At 32.5% G+C, this 26,312-nt stretch overlaps 2 protein-coding genes across 4 annotated transcripts in view; one reads left to right on the top strand and one right to left on the bottom strand.

Moving 5' to 3' along the window:
• LOC134726570 (fatty acid synthase-like) overlaps positions 1 to 16,126 on the bottom strand; it is a 54,357-nt gene extending 38,231 nt beyond the window's left edge. The window contains exons 1-7 of the mRNA XM_063590977.1: positions 16,036 to 16,126; positions 13,033 to 13,231; positions 9,705 to 9,857; positions 5,892 to 6,065; positions 4,828 to 5,028; positions 1,363 to 1,485; positions 44 to 696 (exon numbers count right to left, since the gene is read on the bottom strand). Of these exons, the coding sequence (XP_063447047.1) occupies positions 44 to 696; positions 1,363 to 1,485; positions 4,828 to 5,028; positions 5,892 to 6,065; positions 9,705 to 9,857; positions 13,033 to 13,219 (1,491 nt within the window). The 5' untranslated portion in view covers positions 13,220 to 13,231; positions 16,036 to 16,126. The remainder of the gene's footprint in view (positions 1 to 43; positions 697 to 1,362; positions 1,486 to 4,827; positions 5,029 to 5,891; positions 6,066 to 9,704; positions 9,858 to 13,032; positions 13,232 to 16,035) is intronic.
• Positions 11,137 to 25,815, top strand: LOC134725465 (methyltransferase-like 26). 3 transcript variants are annotated; one of them, XM_063589299.1, is made up of 7 exons: positions 11,137 to 11,255; positions 21,450 to 21,658; positions 22,107 to 22,275; positions 23,328 to 23,387; positions 24,128 to 24,195; positions 24,804 to 24,882; positions 25,713 to 25,815. In XM_063589299.1, exons 2-7 carry the CDS (start codon positions 21,465 to 21,467, stop codon positions 25,761 to 25,763), a joined length of 621 nt encoding a protein of 206 aa, XP_063445369.1. In that variant the 5' UTR covers positions 11,137 to 11,255; positions 21,450 to 21,464; the 3' UTR covers positions 25,764 to 25,815. The 3 variants fall into 3 exon arrangements, with proteins under 3 accessions (XP_063445369.1, XP_063445370.1, XP_063445368.1); XM_063589300.1 differs by having other exon boundaries at positions 11,195 to 11,250; XM_063589298.1 differs by lacking the exon at positions 11,137 to 11,255 and adding an exon at positions 16,327 to 16,408.
• The last annotated feature ends 497 nt before the right edge of the window (positions 25,816 to 26,312 follow it).

Below are 26,312 nucleotides of genomic sequence, written 5' to 3'. Positions count from 1 at the left end.
CTATGGCATCTTGATCTAGTTTTTCATAGATCTTTTTACTTACTTGAATTTCCTGCATATGATTCTTTCCATTCAAGACAACATAACCTCTGTATGGCAACTGTTTATTCCAAGGGCCACTGGTTTCATTTAACAGATAATGTAAGTAAGAATCTTTATGATGCGACTTCATCAGATAAAATATTGACTCTAAACCTTGCTTTGTTCTTGCAGAGTAAATGCAAAGTCTTTTCTTTTCATTAGCAAAATGATATTTTTTGTCTTTGTCATATGATTTCAGTATTGTATGAACGTTCACACCCCCAAGTCCAAATGAGTTCACAGCACAATATTCACCATTAAGCCTTGTTCTTTCACTGACAACTTTAATCTGTTCATTCTGAATATTTGGCCAATTGAAATGAAGATTTGGTGGAATAATACCATCTTCCATGGCTATTATAATTTTTGAAACGGCAGCCAGTCCTGAGGTAGCTTCAGTGTGACCTATATTTGACTTAACTGACCCAATAAGTAATGGTTTACTTTTATTTTTACAGATAACATCAGAAATAGCATTCAATTCTATTGTGTCTGACATCTTTGTACAACTACTGCCTATCTCCATGTAAGAAATGTGTGAGGCATCTAAACGAGCTTCTCTGTAGGTCTCTTGTAAAAACTGTCTTTCTTCTTCAAAGTTGGGAAAGTTAAAATCTTAAATAAAATAAATAGGAAAACATAAAATATAAATGTACAGTAAAATAAACAATAGGTTTTGACAAGTATGCTAAGGAGTTAAAAGTTCAAAAAAGAAAAAAAAAGAAACTGTTGCACATTCAGAAACCATTGCTGCCATTTGTTCCACATGATCATAACAGATGAGAAATCCTCATTGACAACCTAACAGAATCTGTTTTATAAATCCAGAAATAATTTATTTAAGGAAAGTTATTATTTTTCCTATCAGGCACTGTGAACGTCAACCTTTTGACTCGACCCATTCCCTTTGTCTTCACTCTGCGAAAGTTTTATCTAAATCATGTAAGGGAAAATCTAACAATTTAATGTTTTAATTCAAAATCCATTTTATCAAGACACACCAACAGATTGAATGATAGTCAGACTAAGAGAATATAAATATTTCAGATTTTTATTCAGAAAACCTAAAATGAAGAACATAACTTCCAAAAAAATATTGTCAAGTCAAAAACAAGGTATAGGATAGTCAACTGCACATGATGACAAGCAATCCAACCAAGCATAAAATCTTTCAGCCAAATGTTCTGAGGGAATTTCCATATACAAGTTGTCGTTGTGCTTAGTGTTTATACCTCTGCATGTAGCATTTTAAACTGGTAAATTTTTTACCATTATACTCACTGTTATTTTCAGTAGTAAATGTTGCTGATTTTGAGTGAATAACTGTGCAGTAAACTCTTTTTGCTTTGGCTTTTTTTTGTAAACACATCACAACAATTCCTTCGCTTCTACCAAAACCTTCTCCTGAAATTCATAAGAGTGTTATCATTAATTTTGCTGTATAATCATAACTTTTACCATTAATTTATCTAATTTTCTGTTTATTTCATCAAATTATTTTATTTCAACAAATAAAAAATAAAAAAATGAATTGAAATGAAATGGGAGATTGTGTTGAAAGAGACAACAACCCGACCAAAGAGCAGAAAACAGCCGAAGGCCACCAATGGGTTAACATAGTGAGAAAATCCTGCACACTGAGGCTTGCTAAAAGTGACAACACAACCTCATAAGTAAAGGAACATTCAAGCTATGTTTAATTTCATTCAAAAGCCCCCCACTGGCAGCCATCTTGGATGACGGATCGGCTACAAAGTAACAACACTTGGTCAGCACCTCATAAGGAACATTCATGCCATGATTGGTTTTATTCCATTCAGTGGTTCTCTAAAAGAAGTCATTTGTATGCATTTCCCATAGGGTGCTATTTTAGACTAAGTCCCCTGCTGGTGGCAATCTTGGATGATGGATCAGCTACAAAGTAACAACACTTGGTCAGCACCTCATAAGGAACATTCATGCCATGTTTGGTTTCATTCCATTCAGTGGTTCTCTAAAATCAGTCATTTGTATGCATTTCCCATAGGGTCCTATGTTAAACTAAGTCCCCCGCAGGCGGCCATCTTGGATAATGGATCAGCTACAAAGTAACAACACTTGGTCAGCACCTCATAAGGAACATTCATGCTATGTTTGGTTTTATTCCATTCAGTGGTTCTCTAAAAGAAGTCATTTGTATGCATTTCCCATAGGGTCCTATGTTAAACTAAGTATTCTGCTGGTGGCCATCTTGGATGATGGATCGGCTACAAAGTAACAACACTTGGTCAGCACCACATTAGGAACATTCATGCCATGTTTGATTTCATTCCATTCAGTGGTTCTCTAAAAGAAGTCATTTGTATGCATTTCCCATAGGGTCCTATGTTAAACTAAGTCCCCCGCTTGCAGCAATCTTGGATAATGGATCTGCTACAAAGTAACAACACTTGGTCAGCACCACATTAGGAACATTCATGCCATGTTTGGTTTTATTCCATTCAGTGGTTCTCTAAAAGAAGTCATTTGTATGCATTTCCCATAGGGTCCTATGTTAAACTAAGTCCCCCACTGGCGGCCATCTTGGATAATGGATCGGCTACAAAGTAACAACACTTGGTCAGCACCACATTAGGAACATTCATGCCATGTTTGATTTCATTCCATTCAGTGGTTCTCTAAAATAAGTCATTTGTATGTTTTTCCCATAGGATCCTATGTTAAACTAAGTCCCAAGCTGGTGGCCATCTTGGATGATGGATCGGCTACAAAGTAACAACACTTGGTCAGCACCTCATAAGGAACATTCATGCCATGTTTGGTTTCATTCCACTCAGTGGTTCTCTAGAAGAAGTTCAAAATGTAAAAAGTTAATGACGACAACGTATGACGGACGCCAAGTGTTGGGCCAGGTGAGCTAAAAATGAGTACAAGTTCAGTGAAAATGAACGTCATACTGAACTCAGAAATATATAAATGTCTGCTAAATGATCTTGCTTTGGACAGTAATCATACATAAAGGCCTCAAATCATTTTCTTTACATTATTTACTTTTAAGTTTACGTGCATTACTGTATTCACTATACTGAATTATTTTTTCAACAGACACCAAAAACATATTGTTATAAATGGGTATTGATAATAATCTTAAAGAAACAACACATTTTATATTTCTAAATTTTATTGGGATCAATATCTGAAAACCTGAAAATAATGGTCTTAGATGATTTTCATACACTAAGACAACTTTGGCAATCTCAATTTGGGGAGATCAAATTGCATATTTTTATAATTAGCACCAACTTTATCAGATAACATAACATTTAACATAATGTCTATCAACTTATCAAGTTGACATAGCGGTAAAATTCAACTGTCAGTGAACAGGCACTTTGATCACGATTTTCACGGGTCTACATTAAATTCACACTTTCAGGGGATAATGGGTTTATAAAACATGTTTGTCGTTACCTATTCATTCAGTCTCAGTGTTATTTGACACATCTTTTGGGTAGTTTTCCCTTAAATTCCATCGTGGCGAGTGCTTGTTTACGTATATTGGAAGTTGCCATTCCAACGAATGGTATCTCCGGGTAACGGTTCTTCTTTATAAAGTTATAATAATACATAAAAGTATTGTTAAGATATGATTAAATTACTTGCTGGCCTTCCTTTTACTGTGTAGGATATTTAATAATAGGATATAATTACGTTAAGTACGTTTTTGTGAAGCGCCGTAATGGAACTATTTTGTGATTTCAATGACGTCATATAGTAACATAGGTGATAAGGCTAAGAGTATGGAATTTTAAGGTTTATATTTATTATGTCACTTATTTATTGGAATTAAAGGCAAACTTTCGCGATTTTATGTTTTTATAACGACATTTCGGTACATGAGCCAGAGTTTTCCTTAGTATTTCAAAGTTATAGTAGATTTTCAGTTCTGTGAGTCGCGGATGTATTTCACCGTCAAATATAAATACGGCATCGCACTAGCACTTTGGCATATCGTATCTGGCTATCAAGCAGAGCAGTACAATAAACCAAACAAACCCTTAATATCAAGCAAGCTATTTAGGTACAGGATGCATTTCGACATACAGCTATTTCATCTTAAGCTATGCGATAGCATTTCAAGTCTTTATTTATCTTTTTACATCTTTTGGAATATTTAACTAAAAGCTCACATAAGGACGTCTAGGAACCAAATATCGCTTTTATAAATATTCCCGCTTAAGCAGGTCTTCAACAGGAAGTGGCTTTATATTAAGACAAGATGAGGAACCAGTTCAATGTTTACAATTTCTAATAGCAGTTTTTGGCAAATTATACAAATTATTAAAGATGTAAAGATACGATGTCCCACCACTTTGACAACTTTCTTATATCGTAGTTTAATGAAATAAGTATATTTCATTCTCTCATTATTGTATTGATAGGATAAACTCTTGTAAATCTGTATATATAAATCACATCTGGGGTTCGGAAGGCCAGCATCTTACTATTACAATTTATGGTTATACTATGTTATTGCTGATATTTGCATGCTTTATTTATTGAGATATACATGCCTACTGGACAAGAATAAAAGTCATTCTTTTACGCTGGATTCTTCATTTATATATGATTATGCTGGAGTCAACAAACTACACTCAAATCAAGACAAAGTAACGGAACACTATCAATAAGCAATCGTACAGAATTAAAAGTACACTCGACCCCTACTCGCCCACCTGTAACAATATGATTATTTTCTAGGCTTACCCCTCTCATCAAAACATCTACAATGACCATCCATAGACAATAAATTCATTTCTGCTAGCTGTACAGAGGTGGCAGGTTTCATACATAAATTACATCCAGCAACAATGGCAGTTTCACAATCACCCAGTCTAATACTTGATATAGCTCTGTCTAATGCCAGCAAACCAGAGCCACAACCATTTCTCAAACCATAGCTAGGACCTATAATAACAAGATTATGTTACAATCATAAACCAGTCTAATGACTTAAGTAAACTCTGAAACCAAATTTCAGAAAACCTTGTAATGTAGTTCCTGAGGAGTTTGTGACAACTTTATTTAACTTGGATGTCATGTGTAATGTGATGCATTGCAAGTATTCAGTAAACAGGAAGTTGTTGAGTGATGAATCTGAAAACACATCACACTATAGCTGACTTATATAAACCCTGAAACCATATTTCAGAAATCCTTGTAATGTAGTTCCTGAAAAAATGTAACGAACAAATTCAACACAGATTTCACATGTAAAATGATGTAAGTGTTTGTTTAACAGGAAGTTGGTGTGTGATATATCTGAAAATACATCACACGGTAAAGCTGACTTGTATAAATCCTGAAATCAAATTTCAAAAATCCTTGTAAAGTAGTTCCTCAGAAAGATGGGACAAAAAGTATTTATGGGACAGACTAATGGATAGACTGCAGACAGACAGACAGACAGAGGTTGACCAGTATTCCCCTAATTTTTTAAAGCAGGGGTATAATAATTTTAAGTCTAATACTCAAAGCTTAAAGGCACAGTAGCCACAACTACAATTAAGAAATATGATGCTCAACTCTTTTAATCTATAATCTAAATGATCAAATCATCTTTAAACTTGATGAATAATTTGATGCTACACTGATTTACTATTAAGTTGAATGCATATTTTACTGTATTTTACGCCAACGTAAACAAATTCGAAATCATAATCCTTAAGCTTACCAATATAAAAAACAGGTATATTTTTATGATCAAAAGAAATAGCTACAATCAAGACTATAAATTCCAGACCCCTGCTAGTATTCTATGTTAAACCTACCCCTGAGGTCAAATGCAAATGATATTCTGTTAGCAAACATACTAGTGGTACAGCCAAGTGGAGAATACCCTGTCACATTACTATTATCTGTTGACAGAGCTTCCCATGCTTCTGACATCCCACATCCTATATATACTGCTGTGTTGGATCCTCTTATAGTTGCAGGGGAAATTCCTAAATTAACATACAGGAAGTACATTAGACAATACATACATTGATATTGAATGTAACATATAAATTACTTTTATAGATTATCGTTGATTATCTCAACAAGATTGATTTTCTCGCTTGAGCTGGAACAGCGAAAGTGAGAAAAGCAATCGAGTTTAGATGACCAATTACAATCTGTTTATCGCTATTTTACCTATGACGATATTGTCAATTTCAATGTCAATTTCGTTAGCAACGCCACGTGGCCTCCTTAGTTTCTAGTGATAATTTTTTCATCTCAAGCCAGAAGCATGATATGAAAATTATCACAAAAAAAAAGATCAAATGAAAAATGCACAAAAAAGCGATAATAAGATTTATTGAAGAGAGTTCCAACAATAAAACATAATGCCCCCTCCCCTTCAGTTTAATTGATCATCATCATAATAGTATCAGCATCTTGTTAATTCACATTTACATTCATTATCATTATTCTTAGGTTAACTGTAGTTACATACTGTCAGCCAGTTTGGAAGGAACAAATACCTGAGTCTACAAGAGGTTCATGAGTTAATTTGAACATGATACGTAACTGAGGATCTGTCATGGTGTGTTATTTGGCTTAAATTTGTGTTAGTGTTATTTTGGATAAAAATATGTTTTATTTTATGAAAGAAAATTTAATGTTTGTATTTTGTAAAAGTTTTAATTAATCTGTTTAATTAATTTTGCCTATGCTGTGGCATTAGTACTCGGAATGTCACACTTTGCTCAAAGCACTTTATTTTGAAAAATTAATTGTAATTAACACATGTCACTTTGAAAGTTCAGAATTTTATCAAAACATTACAGGATTAGGCTTTGTCAATTAAAGTATATTTTTGCTAATGAGAGTATTATTAACATGTCGAGACATACTTATTTATTTTAGATTTTAGTATAAATATCGTTGTAAATTTTGGAAAGGCAGTCAGTGTTTCGGAAGCGTAACCTCACACTACTCATGTCATTATACTGGCCCTATAAGACTGTCTACCAGTCTACCAGTTGACTGTGTAGTGTGAGACTAAATTTATCTCTGACTCATAAATTTAACTTTAGAAAATACTTTTGAGAAACTTTTATTTTGAGACTTTTATATTTTGAAATTGAGATTAATTACATTTTATGATTTAGTAATTTTGGCATTTAGTTTATATCTTACATTTTAAGGAGAAATAGTTTTACTTGGGATTTGATATTTAGATTTGATACTTTGTACTTTAATTAGATTATTATTATTATTTGGAATTGTTTACTAATTGATTTGTTATCATCATTCGTTTATTTTGTTACAGTAATTAAATTATGAAAACCTTCCTTGCGTTTTAGCTATGCCTATCAGAACATTAAGTCTAGCGATAGACTGACCCCCTGTCCCTTGGTTCCAGCACAAACGAGTTAGCTCCCCCTTATCTAACAGTGCTCTCGAGGGACCTTGGTGACAGATATGGTGGAGGACCCGGGCATGATTCAAATTAGATTCTGAAACTGCATAGCTAGAATGTAGGTTGGCAAAATTCATTCAAAATTATTTAAAAGTTAAAATTTCAAAATTGAGACAACAGCAGGAGAAACAATGAGCGGGAAAAAGAGAAAAAGACCTCTAAATCAAACCAAGCATAAATTCTTTAATAAATCTGACAAACCAGGAAATGAAGAAAATAAGGAAACTAGTACCAATTCGCAAAAGGAATCTGTAAATGTGCTTTCAACCAATAACAACCCTTCTTTGGATTATTCACAACCTGAAAAATTACTAGCAGTGCGTTTAATAAATAAAAAGGCTTATTATCTTATTCAATCTGGAATTATTCAGAGGTGGCATTCAATTACATCTGTTCGAAACCATGCTCATAATTTTATCAAATACTTTACAACAATATTTGAGGAGAGATTGCTGAAAGAGAAATTGAACTATCTTCAGGAAAAACACCAAGGAACACTGAAACAGGAATTTAGTAGCTGTGGTCAAGGATTTAAAGTACATGAAGCAAGAGTTGACAATAGTGGAAAAATGGAGTTTTTGTTAAGTTGGATGAACCCAATTATGCCACCAGAATGGCTGACTTTTGATGAAGTACCGAACGGGTGCATTGACACTTTCTTAAAAGAGTTAACGAGAGAGTTCCAAAGTGAGATAAATCCATGGTGATTTGTTTCAAACAATTTGTGACTTGTTAGTACAGTGTTTGAGACTTGAAAATAGTATTTAAGAAGCATGTAAATCTATTTGGTTTTTCTAAAACTTTTTTTGGGGTAGGTAGTTCTAGGATTTAGTGTGAGTGCACGCATACTATTTCTTATTACTACATCTTTTGGTTAAAGTGTCTTGTTTTCTTTGGAGATTTACACAAAAATATAAAGGTTGAGAGAAGCTAGCTAGCTGACAATTATTGTATATATTTTTTTTTCTGGCGCCAGGTTATATAGTTTGAACAGAGTGTATTGATATATTTTTAAGATGTTAATATGTGAATGTAAATATCATGTTTGGGGACAAACATATTGGAGTAAGGGGGAATATGTCATGGTGTGTTATTTGGCTTAAATTTGTGTTAGTGTTATTTTGGATAAAAATATGTTTTATTTTATGAAAGAAAATTTAATGTTTGTATTTTGTAAAAGTTTTAATTAATCTGTTTAATTAATTTTGCCTATGCTGTGGCATTAGTACTCGGAATGTCACACTTTGCTCAAAGCACTTTATTTTGAAAAATTAATTGTAATTAACACATGTCACTTTGAAAGTTCAGAATTTTATCAAAACATTACAGGATTAGGCTTTGTCAATTAAAGTATATTTTTGCTAATGAGAGTATTATTAACATGTCGAGACATACTTATTTATTTTAGATTTTAGTATAAATATCGTTGTAAATTTTGGAAAGGCAGTCAGTGTTTCGGAAGCGTAACCTCACACTACTCATGTCATTATACTGGCCCTATAAGACTGTCTACCAGTCTACCAGTTGACTGTGTAGTGTGAGACTAAATTTATCTCTGACTCATAAATTTAACTTTAGAAAATACTTTTGAGAAACTTTTATTTTGAGACTTTTATATTTTGAAATTGAGATTAATTACATTTTATGATTTAGTAATTTTGGCATTTAGTTTATATCTTACATTTTAAGGAGAAATAGTTTTACTTGGGATTTGATATTTAGATTTGATACTTTGTACTTTAATTAGATTATTATTATTATTTGGAATTGTTTACTAATTGATTTGTTATCATCATTCGTTTATTTTGTTACAGTAATTAAATTATGAAAACCTTCCTTGCGTTTTAGCTATGCCTATCAGAACATTAAGTCTAGCGATAGACTGACCCCCTGTCCCTTGGTTCCAGCACAAACGAGTTAGCTCCCCCTTATCTAACAGTGCTCTCGAGGGACCTTGGTGACAGATCCATACTATCTATGAGTTTGGGTTGAACACATACCTGAGTCTATAAGTGCTTCAAGAGTTAATGCCAACATGACACGTAACTGAGGATCCATACTGTATATGAGTTTGGGTGGAACACATACCTGAGTCTACAAGAGCTTCATGAGCTAATTCTAACATGACACATAACTGAGGATCCATACTGTCAGCCAGTTTGGGTGGAACACATACCTGAGTCTATAAGTGCTTCATGAGTTAATTCCAACATGACACGTAACTGAGGATCCATACTATCAGCCAGTTTGGGTGGAACACCAAAAAAAGCTGCATCAAATTTACTTATGTCTACCAGGGTTCCAGCTTTAGAAGGCAAACCATGTGCTGCTACAAATAAAATAATTCATCTTTAGCAAGAAGCATATTTTTTTTTTATTATTATCAAACCTGCCTCAATAGTCATCTATCTCTAACCGCCACTTTCAGACCCTTCCAAACATTTACTAAATTAACTCTTTATAGCAGCATACTGTCCGGCACGGTCAGCAGTCAGTTGATTTAAACATTACAATTTTTAACAATGGTCATTGACTGTTTTAACTACCAAAATATTCATGATGAAAAATGTTTATTTTTCTCAGAAACAAAATCAAAATGACTTTCTAAACCCATTTGCAACAAGAAGTGAATTTGTGAATTCCTCATGTTCCAATTTAAGAATTGTGAAGAAGTTTAATAGAATTGGCATGAGGTAAAATTAAGGGAAATTGGGATGGATGGAAAGACTGAAAGATGGATGGTCAAGGACAACACTTAATGCATCCGTCGCCTACTGCAGGGGCATTAAAAGGTTGCATTAAGATAACACTTCTGGTTACATAACGTATAGTATATTCTTTCTTTGAAGTTTCTAAGGATTGACACATTGACATGTCTATCAATGAACCATGAAAATAAGGGATGAAAAATATCTATAACCATTCCATAGACCAAAGCAAGCTGAAGTTTTGTAAATAGTATCCTTAATCAGAACGATAGTTGTATGTGTGAGTGTATGCGAGTGGGAGAGAAAGGCTTTTTATTTTTACTTTGTGTGATTACATGCTTGTTATGAGCCCTATGATTAGGAAATAAAAATATCTTTATCTTTATCTTTATCTTAATAGTAAATAGTAATTTAACCTTATCAAAGAAGTTTAACATTTATCAATGAACCAGTAGTTGCATTTCAATTACTTATTACAATTTCACGAAATGCTGCATAAATATAAAATATCAAAATTTAGAATGCAAATTGTTATTATTGTTAAACCCTTGTTGCAATTTCTGATATTGGTGTAGTTCACCTTAACTGCAAAACTGACATGAACACAAAACTTAACATTGATCAAAGACCATAATTTTTTTTTTAAATGACTAATTTTTAATGTGATTTTAAAATTATTTGTTATTTCAATATATCTATAGTGAATTTAGCAAGTTTCATTTTTTTTATTTCAGTATATATATCTAATATGTGATTAGCAGTTTACATTTTGACTTGTATACACCAGTATGACTAGATGAAATGTTTGTTTAGATTTTCCCTTATATAAACATATATGTTCTATTGTACTTGATCATTTTGTTGATAACATATATGTTTACATTTTCCCTTAATCATAAAGTCAGCAAATATCTGTACAGTACATCTTTAAAGTCAATATTATTCATCTCAACACACTGTTTATAGATATATTCAACCTTTATACTTTAACAGGAGTCATAAATCTATAGACAAGTAAGGTATGTCACTTTCTCACTCATTATTTTTTTTAAAACTTTATAAATATACTCTGGACATTTTTAATCACAATGTCTTCTGATATTTTTGGGACCCAATTTTTTTTAATTAATAAATAATGAAAATTGCCAAGTCATTATTTCTAGTACCAAGTATAAATTAATAACACTACATGACTCAGTTTGTCATTTCTACATGCTCTTGAGATTCAGGATGAATGCTGCATATGACAAACTATCAGGAAATCTTGAATCATTATTTCAGTTCATTTTGAACAGAAACAGTACTGATTGAATGAAAAACGTTTTTTTGTGGAATGGGTCAGGTTGGGTGAACATTCAGTCAGTTTGGATGTGACAAAATTCTCATGTAGGGAACATAAAATCTTAGGTGAAAATATCTATAGGATTTTTTCTCCCATACCATTATTCTAAATAAGTAGTTGTGTAAAAATTTGTTAGGGTTCCGCGGAACCCAGTGTCTTGCCTACTTTTGCTGTAAATCACAGGCTCAACAAAAATGAGGAAAAAAATCAATAAAAATATACCTCGTGATACAACCTTTCGATTGTAAGAAGCTTTTGTCTAAGTTTGGTAAAAATCCAGCATAGTTTGTGAATCTAATAAATGTTTTAAAAACTGCAGACTTCACACTTATGTAATGTTAACTGGAAGAAAATCTAAGTCCATTTAAAAGTCAAATACAGAAAAAGAGGATCTTTTTTTTTTACAAAATTTACTTCTGGATACTATCTTATGGTCATAAAAAAGCGTCGGTCCAATTTTGGTACAAATCCAGTATAGTTTTGTGAATCTAATAAATGTTTTAAAAACTGCAGACTTTAAACGTATGTAATGTTAACTGGAAGACAATCTAAGTCCATTTAAAAGTCAAATACAGAAAAAGTGGATTTATTTTTTACAAAATTTACTTCTGGATACTATCTTATGATCATAAACAAGCTTCTGTCCAAGTTTGGTAGAAATCCAGTATAGTTTAAGAAAGTTATTAAAATTTCAAAAACTTTAACCACAGAGTGAATATTTGTGGACGCCGCTGCTGCCACCGCCGCCGGAATGTAGGATCGCTTAGTCTCACTTTTTCAACTAAAGCTAAATGCTCGACAAAAACTCAAATTATTGCAAGAACGTTAACAGTGTTTGCACAAAGTGAAGTTTCTAGGTTACATGAACCTGACATGTTAGTTCAGCTTATTCATTCAATCATTGTAGTGATTGTAACTGACCTGAATTGCAATATGTTTGACATTTAAAGTCTAAGGTATCCCATCAATCTCCTTTAATCCAAGTTTGCTTTCCTGTATGCACAACAAAAAGGATGGGTCGGAGGGGTCTGGATCTTGAAATCCTGAATTGAAAAAAATTTAAATCCTGACATCCTGAAATTTGAAAAAATGAATTCCTGGATCACTAAAGGATCAATCCCAAAATCCCAGGGTCCATAACACCCAATCCCGACATCCCGTAAAGATCCTGCCCCCTCAACAAACCTGTCCTACATATTTAAGGCCTCAAATAAAATATTGTTTGTTTCCCCAGTCCCGACCGACCATGCAAAATTGGTGCTACTCATAATTTTTTTTTAGTCAAAACTAAGTCAAATATTATTTTATTCATTTTGGATTTTCAGGCTTGCCGGATCGCCTGATAATGTTCAAGCTTTTTGGAAAAATAAAATTATTTACATACTTACCTACCCACACCTGGCTTGGCAGGGTCGGGATTGGGGAAACAAACAATATTTTAATTTAGGCCTTACCTGGTTCCCATCTTCTATTTTCTGTTATCATGTTGTCACCTCTCATCAAGTGTTTTTTAAATTCCTCCATATTTTCTGATTCTGGCAGACGACAGGAAATACCACTAATAACAACATAATCCATTGAACCATCAGGTCTTTCTCCTGGATTAGAGAATGGGGAGAACCCCTCTTCAAAACCAGGCATACTTAATTTGTCCTAAAATATAAAGAATGTAAGCAAAAATTAAGAATAAGTCTCTTGAGATTCTATTTTTTCATTTTACAATAACTTGATTTCGTTATGACTGTATTTTCTGCCTAGGCTATACCCTCAATCCAGACAATCTGAATTATAAACAAGAATGCATGCCTCCTAATGCTAACCATTCAACTCCTTGCCATGCAAAGCATTGACAAAAGGAAGTAGATGTCTTGACAGATCAGAAAACAAATATTTACATGTAAAAGATTATAGAAAAGTCTACCAGCTTTAACTCAAAACATTGACAATTTTAGATTAAGGGGACCTTGAAATCTGTTAGACATACTTAATTTGAACATTTTCAACTGAAACAAATAGCTTTAAATTTTATGATACATCTTTTATTGTCATTTCATCCTTCTACTTGCTACATTTGTGTATTCGATCCTTAATAGAAAATAAATAAATAAATTTGAAAGGTGTATTAAAAAAAATGTGCAAGTTAATACACTGTACATGCACTACTAGTACAAGGTGCAATTGTTAACTGAATTATTTCAGTGGATTCTTTTTGCGTTTCCCTTTTCTAGCCAATTAAATTTAAAGCAATTTAATTTCATGATTTTGAAATTTACTTGTTATAGTTAAGAAAGAAAAGATATTAAGATTTTTTTTTATTACTAACAAAAAATTAATTGATTTACAGTTTAAAGGACGATAACATTCAGTTTTTCCAAAACCAGACTTTACAATGTATATGTCATGTATGTACCATACACAATTTATATAATTTCCTTGACAATATAAAAAAAGATGTGGTATGACTGCAAATGAGACCAACTCTCCCCAAGAGACCACAATGACACAAAAATTAACAATTATTGGTCACAGTACAGCTTCAACAATGAGCACAGCCCATACTGCATAGTCAGCTATAAAAGGCCCCGATGTGACAATGTAAAACAATTTAAACGAGAAAACAAACTGCCTTATTTAAGTACAAAAAATGAACGAAAAACAAATATGTAACACATAAGCAAACGACAACCACTGAATTACAGGCTCCCAACTTGGGACAGGAACATACAGACAGAATGAGGTGGGGTTCAACATGGTTCAAGTATGGTTATACACATATATGTACACATTAGTTTGTAACTTGCCTATTTGGATATTTATTTCATAGTTAAATTTCTTGAAGTATTTATAGGTTGAAAGTCTAGAATGTTAGGCCTAATGCACTTTGGTTTGTATATATCAGAAGTACTGATTAAATCTAGAAAACTATTTTTTATTAAGCCAGCCACATAAGGGTTTTAATGAAATAGATGTTTCTTTAACCCCAAAAATAAGTACTGTAGTAGAATATTTCAATAAATATATATATATATATATGGCTATTCAAAGTTCATCTGCACCTTTAAGCAAACAATACTTGGTTCTTTTGCAAGGACCTTGACTACCAATGAAGTCTTGCAGTCAGCGAGCAATAACAGCTGTCCTCAAAATATATGCAACTGTCATACTAGTGAGGGGGTAAGCTAGTTATAAAACTCTTGGAATTATCCTCTATTTTCTACATAAGGAAATACCTACACCAAGTCAGAAATATGAGTTGTTTATAACCATTGGATTGATGTATTTCAGCTTTTGATTTAGCCATTTGATATAAAAGGGACTTCCTTATTTTTACAGACAAACCTTAATCCTCTGCATCCAAAATTTTTTATAAACCATAAAAAAAATTTTTGGCATACAACATTTTAGAATATGTACACGGAAATAAAATAAAAAAAATAAATCAAGATTCTCTGAAACTTAGTCAGTCCAAGTTTGGCTGAAATTAATTCAGCAGTTTCAAAGGAGATTATTCAGCTTTAGGAGTAGATGTTTTAAATGGTTTACACTGGATGACAACATATGCAAAGAAATGGCAAAAGCTCACATTTCCTTTGGAAAGGCGAGCTTAAAATGTTGGACAACAGTCAGACAAACCTAAAAAGTAAAATATTTTTCATGGTACATATATGGGTGGTAAAGGGTGGTAAAGGGTTATTTTCGTGCAACGTGAATGATTGCTGTTTTTTATTTGACGTTCAACGTGTTTTTAATTTTTTATTTGACGTTCAGTCGTGCAAGACAGGTGCCTCGTTCAACATGTTCTGCTTATTTATTTTAACATGCATCATTATTTTCAAATGCTTATTTTGCGTGCTCGGTATTTTTTCAAATTAAATTCAAACACTTAGCGGGGATTGTCAAGAAATACTTTTTTAAAAGTCGTAAACTATTTATATTATAAATGTGTATAACAAATTGGGAATATCAAGTAAAACAGAGAGTTTATATATATAAGAAGATAATGACTCAGTCACAAAAGGTTCACATCAAAGTCTTTATTTTTCGTGCAACATTCATGACAGAAATTACTTTACGTTCACCATGAAATTATGTCTTATTTCATGTTTTTGCCGTGCAAGCACCCTCCTTTACCACCCTCTGTGATAACATTGAAAGGACTTTTTTTATGAAATGTAAATGTTATCATACAATTAGGCAAATTTACCACAGAAATAGGAAACTCTATCAATAAAATTCTGTTAATATTAGAGTCGGCAATCAGAAGAGCTTCTTGTGAAAAAGCTAGTATGCATATGTGGAACCTCAGTGTATACAAATGAAGCCTTGAGCTTGAAGGGGTTGGAAATTCTTAAAATTTATATATTCTATCAAACAGTTCAGTTCTGTAGAGAGCAGAAAACTCGTCAACTCTCACATTTTTGTGATTAACATAAATAATTATATGCTTGGGGAAACACCTTATTCTATGTTTGCCTAATATCCTTCCATCCCTATGCTTGCTGCAAATCGTGCTGAAGAAAATTTCGCGGGAATTAACTAATATTTGACACATTTTCCGAAGAAGACTCGTCAGAATTTCCGGAATCCTAATAAAACGTTTGACTCGTTGTTGACTAAGTCACTCTGGGTTACAATTTTGAGACAGCAATAAAAATTTAAAAGTTGAAACAGGAGATTTCTTTCCTTTCAATTAAAATTTTCTAGAAAATGATATTAGAAAAGTTACTTCGTTTCCGAACTTGGGCTGATTTACAAGATAAAGGGCACTTCCGGTTATCTAAATCAAACATTACTATTTCTTATTTTATGTTATTGAAGCTTTTTAAACAGGTGTGACCAAATTTTAATTGCAAAACACAACAAAAGACTGCAACTTATTCTAAACTAACAGTAGCATTTATCGTGTCATATTACTATTTGAGAGCTAATAGTGTACATTTGTACTTTAGGGGGGGGGGGGGGGGGGGGGGGTATTTATAGAGTACAAATTATCTATTGTACACAATTCACAGCTAAACACAGACATTTGTTTTTGTCAATGGGGGTAACTGTCCACACTTGTACACAAGTTGCACTAAAACTCTCGTACAAGTGCTGATAGTAACTCCTCCCCTTTTTCTCCCATTGTCATTGGCAGAAACAATGCCTGTGAGTAAAAGTTTATAGTATGATAAATAGTCCCATGCAGGTGTGACAGGATTGCTTTCCTTAGAAAAACTTAGTAGATACTTAGTCAGCCGTAAGAGGTTGAGCTAAGGAAGTACTTCTTTAGCTCAGTTGGTAAGCGCGCTGCCTTGTAACACAGAGGTCCCGGGTTCGAGTCCCGGTGGAGACAAGCAATTTTGTAATGAAATTCATGCTCTCCGGTTACATTGGCGCCCAACAATAATAACCCACGGTTAGAAGAATTACCTAGCCAGGTTAAAATATAAATATAAAAAAGATGGAAATATCATCATTATAGAGTATAATGACTCTTGAGGTGGGGGAAGTGTGACGGAATTGCTTTCCTTAGAAAAACTTAGTAGATACTTAGTCAGCCGTAAGCGGTTGAGCTAAGGAAGTGCTTCTTTAGCTCAGTTGGTTAGCGTGCTGCCTTGTAACACAGAGGTCCCGGATCTGAGTCCCGGTGGAGACAAGCAATTTTGTAATGAAATTCATGCTCTCCGGTTACACAGGTAGTCAAAGATTACTCTGATTTGACGGTCCCAGCTTGTCTAGAAAAACATCACAGTAATCTCAGACTTCATGCAGGTTAGACCAGATAATGCTAGTATCAGTATCAGTCTGGAGTCAATTAATACAATAACTAGTCATATTTTTTATAAAATTTGGGATCAAGTGACAAGTCAGTTTAAGATTAGCAACAAATGGTAATTTGTCTATGATACATTTATTTTGGTTCTTTTGTTTGTTTCAGAGTTTAGTGATAAGTCGTTTCATTTTGACTCATTTAATAACTCTGATGTTTTTCTAGACAAGCTGGGGCTGTCAAATCAGAGTAATCTTTGACTACCAGAGTACCTGCATGGGACTATTTATCATACTATAAACTTATAGCCTTTAATTCAGTGGTTATCGTTTGTTTATGTGTTACATATTTCTTTTTCGTTCATTTTTTTACATAAATAAGGCCTTTATTTTTCTCGTTTGAATGATTTTACATTGTCTTATCGGGGCCTTTTATAGCTGACTATGCGGTATGGGCTATACTCATTGTTGAAGGCTGTACGGTTACCTATAGTTGTTAATGTTTGTGGCATTTTGGTCTTTTGTGGATAGTTGTCTCATTGGCAATCATACCACATCTTCTTTTTTATATAGTATATATTATTGATTTAATGGCCAGATGAAACCAAATTCTGAGGGCAAAATGTTTTAGCTGTAGTGAAGACTCTATGCAGGCTTTAGGCTGTTTTCTATTCTTTGTCCCAGTTGTTGTCTATGACATTTTCAAAGTTTCCATTCCCTCAGACCTGTTTTATAAAGGGTATGCCGTTGTATTGGTATTATAATTAGCTTAACAGGATCATCTCATTTCATTAATTTTTTAATGCCACTGGTGAAGTTATTGAGACTTAGGCATGCTGTTTCAGTCAATGTTTTGTAATAGGTCATTTTAGTGAGCCACTAATGGTAAATTCAGTTGTTTTAGATTGCCACATCTTATTCTTTGGAGACTTCTTTTTACCCCAGTCCCTCAGTCATGGTCTTATTGGGGGTCTCATTGGGGGGTTCTGATCCCCGATCCCGCTAACTGTTTGATCAGATTCCCGTATCCCGCTTACACTACCTATGTAAGCAATTCTTATTTTTTTGTCATTTCCCGTGTCCCACAAGATCTCATTTCCCGTTATCAGGACACAATAATTCAACTTTCACGTGTCACGCTTACAAAAAAATAGCAATCCTGCATCACGCTTAAACCCCAATGAGACCCACTTTAAAACTATTCCATAGTATAAATTGTTGAAGTTTGTGAACAGGTTGGTTTCATGGGACATATATATATATATATATATATTTGTAATAATGAAAATTAAATGATATGTGGTATGTTGTTACATGATTCAAAAATTGTTTCAGGAATGGAAATATTAATTATCATTTAAATCACCACAATCACTCAGAAGCAGTATGGGCCACACAGAAACAAGTTTATACTTATTTAAACATTTTGGTTGCAATAAAATCTCACAGATGAAATAAAGCCTAACATACATTTGAATTATAATCAATTAAAAATGCTCAATTCAATACAACTTAAAGTCATATGAAACGAGTAACTTGTGAAAAATAATGTTTATCCAATTCTTGAACCAATGCATGTATATCATAATCGTAGTCTTCTGTGCTGGATTTGATCAATACTTATGCAAACACATCGTACAATCGTCAATTTTTTTCTCTCTGTCTGTTAGGATTTGACAAACATGGCAGCTCATTAATTGCCATGTTTTGATGCTGTAAATTACCGATTGTCACCTAACAGTAAACAATCAACAATAAGCATGGATATTGAGCATGTGTACAACAATCAGATAATAGTTTATTTAAATGACAGATCCATGTGTATTCGATCATCAGATTTTTATGAGAAGAGTCATGCTAAAGTCACTTGCATATGAAAAATATGTCAGGGAATTGCTTCCTGGAAGCAAGCAATTAAAAAAAAGTAAACTTCTTCTAAATGTTGACAATTTCTGTGTCATTTTGGTCTCTTGTGGAGAGTTGTCTCATTGTCATCATACCACATCTTCTTTTTTATATAGTATATATTATTGATTTAATGGCCAGATGAAGCCAACTTCTGAGGGCAAAATGTTTTAGCTGTAGTGAAGACTCTATGCAGGCTTTAGGCTGCTTTCTATTCTTTGTCCCAGTTGTTGTCTATGACATTTTCAAAGTTTCCATTCCCTCAGACCTGTTTTATAAAGGGTATGCTGTTGTATTGGTATTATAATTAGCTTAATAGGATCATCTCATTTCATTAATTTTTTAATGCCACTGGTGAAGTTATTGAGACTTAGGCATGCTGTTTCAGTCAATGTTTTGTAATAGGTCATTTTAGTGAGCCACTAATGGTAAATTCAGTTGTTTTAGTATTGCCACATCTTATTCTTTGGAGACTTCTTTTTACCTCAGTCCCTCAGTCATGGTCTTATTGGGGGGTCTCATTGGGGGGTTCTGATCCCCGATCCCGCTAACTGTTTGGTCAGATTCCCGTATCCCGCTTACACTATCTATGTAAGCAATTCTTATTTTTTTGTCATTTCCCGTGTCCCACAAGATCTCATTTCCCGTTATCAGGACACAATAATTCAACTTTCACGTGTCACGCTTACAAAAAAACAGCAATCCTGCATCACGCTTAAACCCCAATGAGACCCACTTTAAAACTATTCCATAGTATAAATTGTTGAAGTTTGTGAACAGGTTGGTTTCATGGGACATATGACATATATATATATATATATATTTGTAATAATGATAATTAAATGATATTTGGTATGTTGTTACATGATTCAAAAATTGTTTCAGGAATGGAAATATTAATTATCATTTAAATCACCACAATCACTCAGAAGAAGTATGGGCCACACAGAAACAAGTTTATACTTATTTAAACATTTTGGTTGCAATACAATCTCACAGATGAAATAAAGCCTAACATGCATTTGAATTATAATCAATTAAAAATGCTCAATTCAATACAACTTAAAGTCATATGAAACGAGTAACTTGTGAAAAATAATGTTTATCCAATTCTTGAACCAATGCATGTATATCATAATCGTAGTCTTCTGTGCTGGATTTGATCAATACTTATGCAAACACATCGTACAATCGTCAATTTTTTTCTCTCTGTCTGTTAGGATTTGACAAACATGGCAGCTCATTAATTGCCATGTTTTGATGCTGTAAATTACCGATTGTCACCTAACAGTAAACAATCAACAATAAGCATGGATATTGAGCATGTGTGCAACAATCAGATAATAGTTTATTTAAATGACAGATCCATGTGTATTCGATCATCAGATTTTTATGAGAAGAGTCATGCTAAAGTCACTTGCATATGAAAAATATGTCAGGGAATTGCTATCTGGAAGCAAGCAATTAAAAAAAGTAAACTTCTTCTAAATGTTGACAATTTCTGTGTCATTTTGGTCTCTTGTGGAGAGTTGTCTCATTGTCATCATACCACATCTTCAGAAATTGTATGTACATAAGTTTTATAATGCAAACTATCCATTTAGTTATAAAAAACATATGCATCTTTTTTTTTAAGGTTTCATATGACTTCAAGGGCATACAATACAGTTTTAATCCCATATTGTAATTTTGCTACTTTAAAGTAAAATGAGGTTTACATTTTATATATTTGCTCAAAATTTTTGATTTGTGGACATATTTTTCCTTTCAGCTGAAATACATTTATACTTTTTTGTTTTATAAGATAAGCACAAGTTTTTTTTGGTTAAATTATAAATTTTGTAAGTTCTGTTTTATATAAATGTCCTTTTAATTTGTGCAATTGGTTTTTCAAATATCTCATATTTATCAAATGTTCACAAATGTAGTAAAAAAAAGGTAACTTTTTAATGCATATTTAATTTTTACGTTTTCCTGAAAATTGGTACACATAATCTTCTTACGTAATAAAATCAAATGGTATTGTAAAATAGAGAGGTTCATGTCAGAACTTGTCTTCATGCTAGATAAGTTTGAATGATAAAAATCAGTTGAAAACTGAATCTTTTCCCAATAAGTCATACTTTGAAGATAACAATTTACATTAACAACGTCATTACCTCCCCTGTAACCCTTAAGGACTATTGTGAAATAGAATGTCTTATTACTATTTCAGCTTTTAAACAATAAAATGTTTCATGTACCAGCAGCTGAAAGAAACAAGGAACCAATTCTTAAAGTCCTACAGAAATACATTCCTCAAGGTTTCAAAGGTAGAGCATTAGAGATTGCCTCAGGTGCAGGAGTTCATGTTTCACATTTTGCTCAGTTCTACCCAAATATAACATGGCAACCAACTGAATATGACCAAAGAAATTTGGGAAGGTATGTATCATGTGTATACATTATATCAATTAGTCTTCTTTATATGTTTACCACTTTTTCATATTGAATGTCATTAAAAACTTTGAAATTATTGGTCTGATATGAAGTGACAGGTCGTCTATTTGCATTTAATCTGCCATAGATTTGAAAACAAGAAATCTGTCATAGATTAGGAAACTGAAAATTTGCCTCAGACTAGGATTCTATAAAATCTGCCATAGATTTGACCTCATATTTACCATACATTAGGCATCTCTTATAGATCTGGAACACACCATAGATTTGAGTTCTAAATATATAAAATGTTATGAATTGTAATGACGAGATAAAAAAAAAACATTTCTAGTACGTTTAATTTTAATTTCTTGATTCAAATTAATAATAATGGTAACATGCATTAAAATATTAACATAAATAATATATTCATTCAGTTTTCTTTTTTATATAGTATATCAGCATATACTGCACATACTGGTGCGAAAAATGTACATCCACCTCTACATGTAGACATAACAACACCTCCAGAAGACCTAAAAATAGACACAATAAGTCCAGGAAATGTAGATATAATAAACAATATCAATATGATCCATATATCTCCATGGGATACAGCTATAGTAAGTATACATTCTAAGTCTTCTAGACATGTTATCTTCAGGTGGACAAGAATTCAATTGTTGGTGATTGTAGTTCTTATTACATGTATACATGACTATCTAGCTTTACTTTCTTTAATATAAGCTTGATTTAAATTAAATCATAAGCTTAAGCATGGGCATTGTCATAAGTCATACCTATGACATGAGCATTGCACAAAACCACCAAATTATTAAAATTTAAATAAGCTCACTCAAGGGGTATAGAGATATATAGTTCCTGTATGTAGAATATTTTGTAACACTAGTTTTTATATTTTTTATTTATTATTCAGACATCTTCAAGGGAGATAATTCACACTAAACATTTATTTTGTTTTTATTCAGATATCTTCAAGGGAGATAATTCACACTAAACATTTGTTTTATTATAATTCAGACATCTTCAAGGGAGATAATTCGATCACACTTAACATTGTTTTATAATTATTCAGACATCTTTAAGGGAGTCAATTCACACTAAACATTTGTTTTATTATAATTCAGACATTCTCAAGGGAGACAATTCACACTAAACATTTGTTTTATTATAATTCAGACATCTTCAAGGGAGATAATTCACACTTAACATTGTTTTATAATTATTCAGACATCTTTAAGGGAGACAATTTACACTAAATATTTGTTTTATTATAGTTCAGACATTCTCAAGGGAGACAATTCACACTAAACATTTGTTTTATTATTATTCAGATTTTTTTAAGGAATTTACGACAATTCATTCTATAAACATTTGTTTTGTTAATATTCAGACATCTTCAAGGAAGGAAATTCACACTTAACATTTGTTATATTATTATTCCGCCATCTACAAGGGAGATAATTCACACTACATTTGTTTTAAAGAACTTTTAAAACTATTGAAAGTTTATTGACTGTCATGTAGCAAAGAAGAGTGACCGTCACACAGAATAAAATTAAACAATTATAAAAAAATATCTATCCTTTGATTATTAGAAATACCTTTTGAATAGAATTTAATTATGTTTACCTTTGATTTTTTGTTTTTGTAGGGTTTGTTTAGAACAGCAAAGTATTTTTTGCGTCCTGCTGGATATTTATTCCTGTATGGAGTAAGTCTGTTTATAAGAATAAAATGATCTTCAGTTTTCTTATTATCTGTTGATTTTACAATTCAAGCAGAAATTGATAAGGTTTGGTTCAGTGCAGCATCATCATCATATGCATGTAGTTAGAATTTTTTTTCAAATGAAAATAAGTGATTGAGTTGATTATATTACAATAGTTGGACATTTTACAAATATACAGGGGCAGATAGACCAAAATAAGTATCTTTTTCTTATGAAAAATCTTGTTTAGCATGATATACATGATATAGCAGAAAATTACCAAATATAATGTTAGTGAAATATGGCCAATGTTTCTCTCTTTTTGCAAATATTTTTCTTTAATAAAACTCAAGTAGAGTTTAAAACTAAAGAAACTAACAAAATTTGTTTAATTTAACTGTCATACAACTTCGAATGTAAAAGTCATAGATGTTCAGAATGCTAAGTGAAAAATTTTGAGGAGATGTTGTATTTACAATTTTTTAGTCTAGAGTTATGCCCCTTCACTATTGGGAAAATTGCTTAATTTTTCAATTCAAATTTCTAACTTAATTTTGTCACGTGTTTCTCTACCAAATGTTATGAAACTTATACTCAATGCTTATTACAACCAAACTCAAATCAAGTATAAATTTGGGTAGGGTTGCTTTCCTGTTATTGAGTTATGCCCTTTTATAAGGTTAAATGTAATATGCAAGATGGGGCACCATCTTCCCTTTTTAATTTAGTTTACTCTTTTTCAGCCATTTGCCATACAAGGTACAATTAGTCCTGAAAGCAATTTACAGTTTGATACTTCTCTAAGATCAAGGTTTGTATTATACCATGTTCAAATGCCCATGCAACTGCTTGATCAGGGTGGGCAATTGTTTCAAGATGGATGCCTGTAATGTATGAAGACGATTTTTGTTCATAGAAATCTTTTAACCAGCTCAGTTCATAGCAAAAGAAATTATATTTACAAGACAAAACATATATTACAGCTTTTCAGTAAGCCAATAGCTTAAATACTTCAAACAAGTTCAGAGATTTCCCATTAATGATTTTCTTCCAGTTTTAATCTTGACTATGGACTGTTAATGCATGTACATGTAATTTTAAGGGCTCTTCCTTGAAAAATATATGAAATTGGACACTGTATGTTATTTTTATCTCTGGGTAATAGTGGTGTATGCAAATCTGACAGTTCTTAAACCAATGAAAGGAAGGGTTAAAGGTGGTTGCCTGAAAAATATATGGATGGTTGAACACTGCATGCTATTTTTATCTATGGGTAATAGGAGTGTATGCAAATCTGACAGTTCTTTAACCAATGAAAGGGAAAGTTAAATCTGGTTGCCTGGTGATTTTCTACCCCATTCCTCCACCACCACCTACAATTATTTCCATTACATGTATATAGCAATTTTATCTTTATAGAGACAGTCAGTGGGGACTAAGAGATATTGATGATGTGAAGAAATTAGCAGAAGAAAATGGATTTAAACTTTTAGAAATGGTAACCAAGCTTAGCCGTATAATTAATAGAAGTCGTACATTTTGAAATCATGTTTTCTAATATTGAATATCTGTTCAATCATTCCAATGAATTAGATTGTTAGCAATCTGCTGAACGAAAAAAATTTGTATGTCTGTTTGATTACATTGTAATTGATTATTGGTTCAAGTTGCTTAATGTCCAGTGGCAAATATTTCATGCATGTTCAGGACAAGAACAAGTTAAAAATAAATAAAATAAGGTAGGTCTTGTAATAATAGAGGCCATCCGGGATGATGGTCGGTAAAATTTGGACTACCACTAGAAAATGAGGGTATATTGGATAGGGACTCTACGAGTTGTTGCAAGGGTTCTTAACTTGCAAAGAGCAAGGCATTTTCTTTAAACAAGGCATCTGATTTAAAGTCCCCATTCTGACTGGACATGGCTGCAAACTTGATGAATCTTGCACAGCCAAGCGCACGCCCCACTTTGACATGCATTTTACTGCTGGTAGGAAGAAGACCAAATGCCCATATTTCTATTCTCCAGTCACCCTTGGGAATTCGTCTGTTTGAAAAGATGAATGCAAACTGCAACTTGGTAAACCATTTTGCCAAATTGATATTGTGAAAGAAAGAAATCATTCAAATATGCACAATAAGAGTTTTTTATGTACAATGTACAAGACAAAGGTTTGTCTCCATATTTAAGGATGTTAACCTTTAAGAAAAAAAAGCAGTCTCTTGGTTATCATAAACAGTCAGTCAGGGCAATAATTTTTGACCCCTTATTATACCTTCTCCTTTTATTCTTTAATGATTTATTGAAGCTGCCTTATTTTATTACAGATTGATATGCCAGCAAATAACAAAACAGTGATATTCCAGAAAAACAGTTGATAAAGAAAATGAGGAGTAGAAGTATAACCAATGTATGGACACAAAAATCAATTAGACTGAAACCATGGTGTCTTGATGTAATATGGAGAATCAAGCAAAAATTTAAACAAAGACCCAAATAACAAAGAACTGTGGTGTCAATGATACTAAGAGACAGATTAATATAAGCACTTGTTGTTTGTTTCTGAATCCTAATTGTGAATGTGTTTATGAAATATACTTGTATTATTCATAATAAAATATTGTTTACAACAATGATTCTGGTTTAAAAATTGGAAGAAAATCAAACATTCTAAAAAACCTGTTTTTTTACAACCGGATAATAACTTATTATATGAAAAAAATAAGCATTTTTGTTGTTTCCAGACCATTTAGGAATTAGGGGCAAAAAAGGGGCAAAACAAGGGTTTCTCTGGTTAAAGGACCCTTGAGACAATTTAAAAGCAGTGTAAAGGAGGTAATCCAAATGAATTTTAAAAAAAAACATCGTTGGATTACCTCCCTTACATTGCTTGTAAATTATGTATTAAGAAATGATGATTGACTTGA

This window comes from Mytilus trossulus, chromosome 7 (genome assembly GCF_036588685.1).
Source record: "Mytilus trossulus isolate FHL-02 chromosome 7, PNRI_Mtr1.1.1.hap1, whole genome shotgun sequence".
NCBI classification, from domain to species: Eukaryota; Metazoa; Mollusca; class Bivalvia; order Mytilida; family Mytilidae; genus Mytilus; species Mytilus trossulus.
This window is presented reverse-complemented; position numbering and strand designations above follow the sequence as displayed.

Coding starts and splice junctions, on each gene's coding strand:
- LOC134725465 (XM_063589298.1), top strand. CDS start 16,385: ATGTTATTGAAGCTTTTTAAACAG. Junction 16,409..21,449: donor TATTGAAGCTTTTTAAACAG/GTGTGACCAAAT, acceptor TTACTATTTCAG/CTTTTAAACAATAAAATGTT. Junction 23,388..24,127: donor GATATTTATTCCTGTATGGA/GTAAGTCTGTTT, acceptor ACTCTTTTTCAG/CCATTTGCCATACAAGGTAC.